This window comes from Neodiprion fabricii, chromosome 4 (assembly GCF_021155785.1).
Source record: "Neodiprion fabricii isolate iyNeoFabr1 chromosome 4, iyNeoFabr1.1, whole genome shotgun sequence".
Lineage (NCBI taxonomy): Eukaryota > Metazoa > Arthropoda > Insecta > Hymenoptera > Diprionidae > Neodiprion > Neodiprion fabricii.
The window spans coordinates 3,222,983-3,235,081 of record NC_060242.1 but is presented as its reverse complement, the minus strand read 5'-3'; the positions used below and the strand labels follow the sequence as shown (position 1 = coordinate 3,235,081).

The 12,099-nt window shown below is 40.0% G+C and overlaps 1 protein-coding gene across 2 annotated transcripts in view; it reads left to right on the top strand.

The window, feature by feature from the left end:
* LOC124179889 (latrophilin Cirl) overlaps positions 1-12,099 on the top strand; it is a 177,975-nt gene that overhangs the window by 58,240 nt on the left and 107,636 nt on the right. The window contains exon 1 of one of the 2 annotated variants that reach the window (XM_046564744.1): positions 10-368. The exons of the other annotated variant lie outside the window; for it this stretch is intronic. Coding sequence (XP_046420700.1) covers positions 334-368 — 35 coding nt within the window. The 5' untranslated portion in view covers positions 10-333. Of the gene's footprint in view, positions 1-9; positions 369-12,099 lie in introns of those variants that run through there. 2 annotated transcript variants of the gene reach the window in all.

Here is a 12,099-nt window from a genome sequence, read left to right as displayed (position 1 = left end):
GTACCTACCTTCGTTTGATGTGACTCGTGAAATGTGTGACTCGGTACGAAGACGGTAATAATATTGTAATGATAATAATTGGGTGATTCAATTCGTGAAATCGAGGAGTGTTAACAACGCAGTGAAATCGGGTTCGTATTATTTTGATGAGCAATCTCTTTTTTTACCTCGAATGGAAATGTTTTACTCTAGTCGTGTAAAATAAAATCATATTCCTTAGAGTCAAAGAATCGTCGCGTATACAATTGGGCGCAGAATATTTTCCTCGGGATCAATGTGTTTGCTTGTGTACGTGTGTGTGGAATTCTGGCTTTCGGCAAAGTTCAGCTGGCGATGAAAATAAATCGATCTGACATCACGGCGTCAAGGTAAGAGACGATTTTGTATTCGTTATTTTAATACGGAGAAAATAGTGACAACATTTATCCATTATCATTGAGGCTAAAGTTTTATCGATTTTCCGAATTATTCGATGATGAAAAAAAACCGATAAACTCGTTCTCGGTATAATTATACGAATAGCAATTTTCTATTATTATAAGAAAAATATTCGATGCAGGTAAAGAAAATCGGAATCGACTGTTGTAACATTGATACATGTTTGTTTTTCTTTTTGTTCTCATGAGTTCATGAGTTTGCATATTAGGGTGACCCGCTTTTTGAAATTTATCGTAATTTTGCAAGGACGCTCCACAAATTGGTTCTAAATAAATGGCTAAATTGAGATTTCTTGCGCGAGGGTTTAATTTTAATCTGATTTCCCTCTCGCGCAATCAAAGTACCTACACATCGAAAGAACCAACTTTGAATTTTTTGACAATTCATCCAATGAATTGATTCCAACAATGTTTTGATTTTTCGCGGCTCCGTAGCTTAAAACCTGGACGACATGTGAGATAATTCGTAAATTATTCATAACTGAAAACTGCCCCAATCGAATGGACTAGAATTTATACACAGCGTGCCTTCTTCAATGCAAAAGGTTGTCCAAAAACTTCATAGTGGGCGGTACAGTGATTCGGAAGATATAATAATAATAATAATAATAATAATAACAATAATAATCTTTATTCACGGGAAAACACTTTTACATAAAATATAGTAGTGTATATATATATATATGTATATATGACACTATTAACCGTTCGATGAATTAATTAACAATTTAAGCTACAGCTTTAATAAGTAAATAATAGAAACATGCGAAAATTGGATAGAAGAAATCAGACAATATTGCTCCTGTTCGTATCTGAGTACATTGCAAATGAAGGCCTTGAAGGCCTCAGATATATCAAGAATTATTCACACGGTGGCGAGAATTCGGTTCAAATTTCGCGGTCGCAGCAAGATATTCGCTCACCCTGCGCGTGGCGCTTCTGCGCACTCGAGTGCGATCTTCAACTGTTGCGCGTGTTGTTTGTAACCTCGGTTGGCGACTTTTTCTCGAGAAGTTTACTTCGGAATATGATTTATCACGATTCCGGACACGATACGTGAGTTTCCTACCGCCGGACAACATTTTCAAGCATATTCATTCAAGGTAAGAATTCAACGATGCGTTGCGTATCGTAATTGGATGAGAAATTTCGCAGTTTCATGTGAACCATTACTCGCAATGGTTTGAACTACTTTTCCGCCCACCACGAAACTTGTAGACAATATTTGGTACAGAAAAAGACATGCTGTGTAAAATTTCAGCCAATTCGATTAGGGCGCTATTTTGTTTCATAAGATATTCGAATATTTGTCATGAAAACTGTACTTTAACGGGTTAAGAAAAATTGAACAAAATTATTTTTACAATTTTCATACAAAGATGCGAAACTCTTGTACGGGAACCTTTTCCACCCAAGTTAACTTGAAAAAATGAGATATCGTCGAAAGCTAATTTTTCTACTATCTGTGGTAAAAAAAATGCTTGGTAAAAAAAATCTGAAAAAATACAGATTTCATGCTTTAAACACGAACTTCGAGTGAGTAATTTGACGCGTGTAAGAATTTATTGAAAATTTGAAATAATTTTTACCCAACGACTGAATATTGCGTATATTTTATAAGGTACGATCACCACGGCAGAATTTCATTTCTTTATCGATATAGTAAAACACGAGCCGTCGTTAAGTGATACATGATTAACGCATCTAGTCCACGGTAAAAACCTCCTTTCACAATGTAAATAAGGTATTATTTCGATGAAATTTCGCGTGTATGAGTTCCGTCTAAGGGCCCTAAGGGGTTTCCGATCAAATTTTTTTTTATTTTTTATTTTTTCGAATGAATCAAAATTGCCATGAATATAACAGATTGAAAACTATAACATTATAACGTCACCCATGTCAACATATATCTATATATATTAAAATCAGTGAAATTCATTCACCTGTAACATGAAAAATTATCATTTTTAACGAAAAACAAAAAATACGTCCTCATTATTTTGGCTCGCGCTGCATTACGCACCCCCTAAAAATGGAAAAAAAAATTTCATCGGAAACCCCAATTCTTTCCCCTCGGTGTATCTCCGGGTACGTACGCGTCCATCCGCTCGTGCATCCTCGTCCTCCTTTATCCACGTACCTATAACTTTGCGGCGGGTCCTCAGACTCGACCGGCATACTAAGAACCCGAGACCCAACCTCCGGCCCTCCTTTGACTCTGGGGATTCATTACGGCAACTGGTGCACTTCGGGGCTGTTCCACCCCCGTGCTTATTACAGTTTTCGGTATTAATTTGCACCCCTTCTCGCCCGTCCGTTCCGCAAACTTTGGGCTCACCTTGACGTGAGCGTTGAACGCTGCACGCGAATATCACGAGTCAAGGTTGGAATCAACGCCAATTTACTATCCGCAAGCCGCTTTTCTTTTTCCTCTATCTTTTGGCGCTCATCAGGCTTACGCGAGTATTCTCAAAGCTCGCATCTCATTAACGAGAATAATATTTGAACGAATTGAATTTGCGGATAATTAAATTTCTACGATAATATTTTTATTTCAGACTTCAATGAATCGCAAATAATCGATAACTTCTGGAAAGAGACGAAAATTGACGAATTTCAGTGATTTTTGGAATCGATTCTTCACCGACAGCGGGGGCAAAAAAATTGTCTAAAATCACGTCTTTCTTTAGGAGTTGTTTTTTTTTTTTTTGTTTTTTTTTTTTTTAAAGGACATTAAAACACTTGTAGCAATTTGAGTTTCAAGAAGATTTTGCAATTTTTTCATTGATATTAATAACAAAATGGCGGCATGGCGCATACAATTAACGAACAACGACGTTTCTAATCCTGTAGCGTAGATTCCCGGGTCAGTTTTTATACGATCGACTTGAAACTTTGACACGATCTTTAAAACTTGTTTATCGATTCGAGCTCGCGGCTCTAGATTTTTGAATTCAAATCCCAAATTTTTTTTTATAAAATTTTTTCGAACGATTATTTTTTTTTTTTTCTTTTTTCGTAATCAAATATATTTGCAAGTTATTTTCTTTCGACATTTGGGCTACGAGCTCGAACTCGAAAGGGCGTTCTTAACTATACATATATATGCAGTTCTTTCAATTAATTTCAATAAAAAAAATTATAATGCCCTCAAACTCAAATTGCTCCAAGTGTTTTCATTTTCTTGAGCAAAAAAAAAAAAATAGGCGTGATCTTTGACCGTCCAAACTGAACCCCCCCCCCCCCTCCTTCAAGCCGTCCACGAAGATCGAGCTTAGCCGTTTTCTATTAGCTGGGTAATAGCCGTTCGGCACACGCCCTCGTATTCTCGATTCTAATTTAGCCAGGGCCTTCGTTTGTACAGTACCGTTTAAACGAGATCGTATTTTACGGAGGTTTGAGGGTTGGCAGGCGGGGCGCAGTTCATCGGGGTTAAACAAAAGGGGGTAGGTATAATGATAATAGTAATAGTAATAACAATAATAACAAGAAGAAGAAGAAGAAGAAGGCGGAAAAAAAGGAGCCGGAGGGAACTCGAACGGGGTTTGTTCTGTCACTGTCTCGCGTAGAAATAAGGGAGGAAAAAATAGGAAGGGACGGAGACGGGGTTAAAATTTGCTCCCTTAAAATCTCGCGTTACTTTACAACCCCGGGTCGTAGCGGCAGCCGGTTTAGAAGGCAAGGGCCGAAGGAGTATTTACAAGACCGGCAACCTAATCAACCAGCGAATTGATGGGTTTAATTAAGGCTTGCTGCAGGCGCACCCCGTGCTTCCTATCTCTGCAAATATACTTTTCGTGCCTACACCTTGAGTTGTATGGATTTCAACCCCCTGCGGAATCCGTAATTCAGGCAACGCGGAGTCGCTGCTGCGTTGATGTATATATATATAATATATTAGGGGGTGCAAAAAAAAGAAGATGGAAAAAAAAATGTCTTTTTTCAAACGCGCGACTAAATTTCTGTAGAGCTGACTGTAAAAAAGCTTTTCTGTAAAAAAGGACTGACTTAAAATTTTCCTAACTCTAACCGATTGAGAGATATTCGCCTGTAAATGTTGAGTCATCCTGAATATCTCTTAATCGGTTAAAAAAAATCTGTTTCAGTACTTTTTTTATAGAGCGTGAAGTTGCCGAAAAGAATCTGTATTCGGATAGTTTATAAGTCAAGCCGTTTGCGAAAAAAGAATAATTTTTAAATTTTCAGATTTGTTTGTTCAATTGTTATTTAAATGAAAAATGAGAAAAATAAAATAGGCAAATGTAAGTATCAATATTCATAGCTCATATTTGGCTGAGATATTCGCCGTCAAAATTTATATGCGTGTTTGAAAAAAAAAATTTCCCTCAATACACCCTAATATATATTTAAAAACGATTAGATTTCGGCTTTGAGCGATTCACGAAAACGGTAACGATGGAATCTTGAGTACGGTTCAACCGATTCAAATTAAATCCGGTACCACGAGATTTTTTGCCCAAATTTTCGAATCCAGATTCAATTTTGCAAAATTGAAATTTTATTGAAAAAGTAAACAACTGAAACCACTTGCATTTCGATGAAAATTGATAATCCAAGATTCGGCTTCGAAAGTTCAAACCAAGACAACGACATCATCGACATTATTATTGTTGTTGTTATTTAAGTTCGAAACTCGTTTGAAAGCGGGAAGTTGAAACCGGCTTCCTTGTTTTTACCTTCATCTTATTCCTGAATTTCTTTTCCCCAATTCCCGCCTGCATTACAAGCCCAGAAATGACTTTCGTCCGTCACACCCGCCTCTATTAATATTCCCTTTTTTATTTTTTACCCACTTTTACAAACGAATATGAACGAATCTATCGAGACACGATATAAAAAGGAAAAAACGAGTGAAAAAAACTTGGATCTCGACGGAACCGAACCGAACCGAGCTGAGCTGAGCTGAGCTGAGCACGCGAGTGGGATATATTAGCGGAACTCATATCCTGAGTCCTGGATCCTGGCTGGAGTCGGGTCGCCGTGGTCGCCGGATATGAACCACCGCCACGCTCTGCCGTTATACCGTGTCCATCGAACCGAACACCCGCCTCTCTGAACCCACCTCCGGTTCGCCTCTTTCTCCTCCTCCCCCACCCCCGAACTCCATGATATAACGAACATGTCCTTTCACCTCCGCGCAGGCAGGTATGTTAATACCAAAGTGTCTTAAGCTAGCTGTGCAGTAATTTTGAATATTTTTTATTCACACGAGTTTTGATCATACAATTTTTTGAATCGTTTTAAACAATACTGCAAAGTTTGAAAATGATTTACCGTATAGTTACTGATTTTTTTCATTTCAAAGTTGAGCTATTTTATGTTGCCTGGATAGGGACTGGGATGAAAACCGATAGTTTCGAGTCGGTTGTTTTGGAATAAAATTTTTAGGAAGGGAGAAAAATATTGAATAAGGCAAAATGGATATTTAGTAACGAAATATAAAATTTTTGCGAATCTCGTCCGTCATTTGATAACCAAAAACATAATCTAGGGGAAAAAAAACAATCCTCTTGTAATTTCGGTTAGGTTGTGCGTCAGGCAACGTCGCAACTATGCGCACATTACGCGCGGTGTTCGAATTATTTATTTTCCGCCGTTTGGACACGATATTGCTGAAACACTGTATTTTTATTATTTTTTCGCGAATCTCCCCTTAAATCCTAACCGACCCGACATTTCGATTCGCAAAAATAAAGGTTACGTCGAGGTGAACACCGAAGGTTCGAGCAGACCGAGACGCATGAAAATCACGCGGCGTTGTCAAATTCATTTTCCGATCATCTGAAAAATACACTGCTCACTTCCTATCGGTCGAATAGCGTTTGTATCGCTACCCAACTATTCTTTCAATTGATTTTCAAGAGTTTTCCACCCCCTAAGAATTGCGATGTTTTATTTTAATGTCCTTTTTTTTTCATTTTTCTTATTACTATTATTATTTGTCGTTGTTGATGGTCTTGTTGTTGCTGCTAAATTTAGAAGGCTACGTATAATAACTCGATCAAAATTCTGGGATACCCTTCAACTGTCGTGTTTCAAGGCAAATTAATTGTCTTTAGTGAAGTGAAATTTTGAAAAATTTATACATAACAACAATATGCTGGAAAATGGATGATTCTACCAAACAAAGATACTCAACTCACTGAATTTTTAATATTTTTAGTTGAGAATCGACTGAGTGACTCTCAAAATACGGATATTTGAGAGAAAAAAATACGGTGATACCGCGTGATGAAAAAAAGGATTTGTTTGAACGAGTGAAGTTGAAATTTTGGTAGAAGAATGAATTAATGATTATCACAATATTTCATCCTTCATCTTGGATTGAATCAGATTATTTTACATGTTTTTCATTTTTGATTAGAAATTTATAATTCACTGCCAAACATTCTATACACGCACATATTTGTATTTACACGTTATTTCATTTTTTTTCGCTTTGCGTTTTGTTCCCAAATTAACAGAAAATTAAGTGAAATTTGATGAGATATTCTTTTTCACTCGCAAATGAAATTCTCGTTTTTCTTTTTTATCTTTGTTCGGACAACACATTAAACGTGTATCTCACATACGCGTAATAGGTATTCGCAAGGGGAGATTTAGGGTTAATATATTCACTGAAGAAAGGGTCGTGTATGACCACGAGTTAAAAACCTTCGAGATTACACACGTGGTTATATGCCTGCGTAGTTTCCTTTCTTTTTTTTTTTTTTTTGTTTATTCCACATTATGTGCAAACGATGAAAAAACCCGAAACGCAATCAGAGATGTTTTGCCTCCCCGTTTGCGCGAATAACGGAAAAAAGCAAAAATAAAACTCAACTTTACGTTACCCGTCAAAGAAACGAAATCAACGACGAACGATGAGGGGGGAGAAAAAAAAATAATTAAAAGAAAATAAAAATAAAAAAAAATTCAAAGCGAGATGAAATGATATTCTCAAACGCGGTTATTATACCCGCGTGGTTTGGATAAATTCAAACAATACACGGCGGACAATCTGTTCGGATAAAATAACGTTGCCCAACTTTTTACCATTCAACGTGATCAAACTGACGTATTATACGCGCGTATCGTATGAAAACGAATAAATGTACTCGGACGTTTAAAAAAAAAAAAAAAAAACTTTGAAAACGCGCCATTTGTAACCCATTCACACCGTTCGCGATGTACCTACCTTGATAATATTATCAGTTCTCTGTCAACTTGTTCGCCAACTCAATCGCGGTAAATGGCATGGAGTAAAAAAGCAAAAAAACAAACGAACGTGAAAAAAAAAATTAAAAAAAAAAAAATCAACACACCGTACGATAAACCAGCGGGAATTTACCTCCTTCAAAGCGATTCATAACCGGATTAAACGACGACACGGATAAAAATACAACGCGTTATAGTTAGTCGGTGGTACCTATTACACGTACGCATTGTATATGTTTGAGAATGATATGTATATATTTTTTTTTTTTTTTTCACAAGTGAAAAACGCCGCGAGGCACATTCCGTTCCGAAACGTTTTACGGACGTGATTTTACCCTTTTTTTTTTCCTCCTTTCCTCTTTACTCTGTAAACAAATTTACTCGGAGCTGTTATACGCGTAACGATAGAAACTCGCAGGTTTAATTTGGGGAAAAATTATCTCGCCACCGGGTATATGTCGGCCAGATGTTTCCGTCCGTGACCCCGTGTATTATCTATCCGTTCGTGTTCGTTGATTGGTAAGAGAGAAATAAGGGGGGGCGGAAAGGAGACGGCGGAGGGGGAGAGAAACGCTAATAAAAGGGCGGTAATAAAATCGTAGCGTGACTCGAGAGTCGGACTTTCGTAAAGAACAATTCGTTTTCTGCAGGGGATACGCGCTGCAGACTTGGCCCAATTCCGAAATTTTATTGCCTCGAGAGGAAACCGTTGGACACGCACTTAAAATCCGACTCGAATTCCCGTACTTGCAGTTTTCAACCCCCTCCCCCCCCCCCCCCTCCCCTCCATTTACCCCTAATTTTTTAGTCTCAAGGCTTTCGATCATGGCGTGGCAGATTTTTTTTTTTTTTTTTTTTTTCTCTCTCGAACGCGCCGTTTTTGCCCATCTTTGTTGGATTATTATTCTTCGCCTCGTGAACATTGTTTTCGATCCTAATTCGACGAGCCTTTTTTTGCTGGCAGCGACGAGGAAGGGAGAGAAAAAAATCAAAATACAAAAACGTCAAAAAGTAGGAGCTTTTTTCTTGGAACAACATGTGGGCAAATCCCCTCGGGGAATGTAAAGCCAAACCACGTTTCTCCTGCGAGGGATGACGGAACGATCGGGATCCTGGGCGTCTGGCTAATCCCGTGGGAGTTTCGGGCTTGCTCGGAGGGCTCGCAAAATTTGCATACTTATGACTGTTTATAATGTATAATTGACGGAGTGCCGTCGGTCTAATGCTGCTGCTGCTGCTGCTGCTGCTGCTGCTGCATGTGCTTCGCGAACTCGCGGTTGTTGGGCCTCAGAGCTTTCAAATAATCAGATTATCGGCTTTGCATATCTGCCTCTTGCTCCCGCGCTACCGATTAACTCCACCCTCATTTTACCCTCTCTTTCTCTCTCTCTCTCTCTCTGTCTATCTGTTAATCTATCTATCTATCTATCTATTTATCTCTCTTGAGGAGAGACGTCACTGTCGGAATTATAAGAGTTTACGCCCGGACATTTATCCCGACTAAACTAACTCGCTGATGGTTAAGCTCCTGCCGTTCGAAGATCCGCAAGCTTTGCGGTTTGTCACAAATAATTGCAAATTTTATCCATTTTTTGCAAACAAATGTTTAGAAAAAATTTTCACATCGCTCATTCGATGTAGATAAATTTTCGTTCGATAGATCGAAAGTCGAAACAAAGTTGAAGTGTATTTTGGATTCGAATGTCGAAAGCTCCTGAAAAAGAGAATTTTTTTTACTACTCCACAATCCACACGTTATTAATTCAATCACTGAAAGTGATCGCATTGGGCAATTTTACTGATTTATTTATTTTTCATTTTTTTTTTTTTTTTTTTTTTCGTTCGTTTGACATTCAGCGGGCAGAGTTTTAGCCTTAGTTATATTTCCGTCTGATCAAACTGTAGCGACGAATAATTCCAGCGAACGAATAACGCATCGTGCACAAAGCATCGGGCATCGAGCATCAAAAATCCCCATGCGTTGGGTATCGATGTGTGTGGACACAGTTTATGGATACGTACGTTTTGCAGAAGCTAGTAGCGATATAGAGCGATAAACCTGCGGAAGGACACCTGCAGCATGTTTTTCGAATTTTGTTACACACGCCAGAGGTTTGAAATCCGACAACTCGTTCAGAGTATCGGCGTTTGTACGAGACGATTCTGGGATGAGAGGGTGCAACTTGCCTAAAAATGTCTCTCTCTCTCTTGATACAGATACAAACGGCCGAAATAAATGGTGATACGTAAAACGAGAGAATGTTCAGAAGCCCGGAACAATCGTTTGTCCATTTTCAGGTATAAATAACGCGTCGTTAAGCTCGTGATGAAATGAGAATAAAAATTTTCACTCCTCTCCACCCGATGCTGAACAGGGGTGGAAACACGTCACTCCGCATTAGGTATCATTTCATTCGGCGAACCGAAAACTCAGAGATACGAAACGAACGGACGACCGTCGCCACAACAGGCTGAATTTCAAATCCCCGATTATCGTCGTCCGCATGTTTTCAGGCAACCCCTAGATTTCGAAATTTCAAAAACTTCCAAACTGTTGCACGTACGTGAAGAAAAATACTTTTTACTTGGCTCTCACAAAAAAATTCGCGGGCTGAACTCAAAAGCCTTTCGATCGATCGACTGATTAAGGACTTCTAAGCGCAATGACGAGGGTCGAGAATGGCGGCGTGCCGGTCTCAAAGTGAAGTGAACTTATGCGTATGCATGATCTCCTGTTTTGGGTACACGAAACAGCGGCTCAACGGCAAGGTCGAAAGCGTGGTGCAACTGCTGAAATTTCCATGAACAAACAATATTGCTGAGGACAGGAGCAATCGCCTCCTTCGGGTCCTTCGAGAACACGTCTGGTAATTAGACGCCCGTCAAATCCGGTCGACCGGGTCGCAGGACATCGCAGAGAATGCTCTGAAACCCCTCGATCATCCCCTGTGTCCCCTTTGATCTTGGAAACTCGCAGTCCGCTTGGATCATCCGAAATCTTCTATCTCACCGTTCGCCATTCCGCCAGTTTCTCGCATCGTGCGATTTACTTCTCGATACGTAACGTTTCACTCGTTAACAGCGATACAAGGAGATTTCTGAAGAGATATTTCTATTACCAACAGTTACCGACACTTACCGACATTTCGCCGAGACTCGAACCCATTTTTTGCCTTACTGAGGTTTTTTCATCAGCCCATTGGAAGATGATACTTCAAACGTTACAGTATCCACTTGTCTTTAGGACCGATGACGCGTTGTTCTAGCGACCTAACTCGATTCAAAAGGAAACGCGTAACCCTTTCCGGAGTTCAGTCAACGCTATCAGACACGATGTTCGAATGCGCTAAACTGAGGGTGAAATCGTTGAGGGAATTAAGCCCTTCGCTCATGTAACCTGATCGAGATACGCGTACCTATAAAGCATCGGGCAAGTCGTTGGCTGTAATCCGAGTTCCGGGGTTGGAGAGTTGAACCTGCAGGACTCTCGAGCGTGCATGAACCGCCCGAAAGGCGACGGAAGGACCGAGGGCGGTTTAATGTCGACGGAATGAGCGAGGAGGGATTCTCACCCCTGTTCCTCGGTCTCTTCCCTGCTGCCGGGTGAATAACAAAGTGGCTATCTTTCCCCGTAACAAAAGCACAAATGACACGAGGGACGAGCCGCGTCGCGCTGATTTTAATGTTTAATGGTCTCGTGCCTCAGATAACGGATTAGCTACTCGTCCGACCGACGAAAGACGGGCATGAAGTGAACTCGCTTTGTGAATATGACGGTGACGTTCCTCGCGGTGAGGGAAAATTGAAGAAACTGTTTCCGGCGAGTTTTAACGACTTTTACCGGTACACGGTTCAATTTTCGAACAACATACACCGGAAGGTAAACGTGAACTGCACTTCAACACGATCAGCAATCCGCAATTTCACGATGGACCGTAAATATCGATTTCCATAGCAGTAGCTTCCGTCACTTTTGCCACTGAGTATACAAATACCCAGAACCTTCTTCGTTAATTCATCTCGCAGTATCGTTTTCTCGGTATTAGCTGCTTTGTACACCCGCTTCGAAAATGCGACAAAGGCGACTTGAGCGGATCGAAGGAGCTTCCGGTTATCCGTATAACCTCGATGCCTGCAGGGTTCATGAGAGGAAAATGGTTTACGGTATGGCAAATGTGATATCGATCATCGAGAGAGTGTAGTACCCGTCCTCTGCTCAGGGCGGAGCGACGCTGCGGTTTGCGGGTAAATTTTCATAAACTATCGGTGGCAAATGTGTTTAGATTGTATATACAACGCGAACACACCCTGAGGCGAAACTACGCCGCGGTCGCGTATCTACTACCACCAACCGATACCGAAGCTGTAATCGGTGTGTATGCGCAACGCTCATGTTACCGGATGCTCCTTTCCTGCCCTGTCCTGTACCTGTCATATCCTAAAA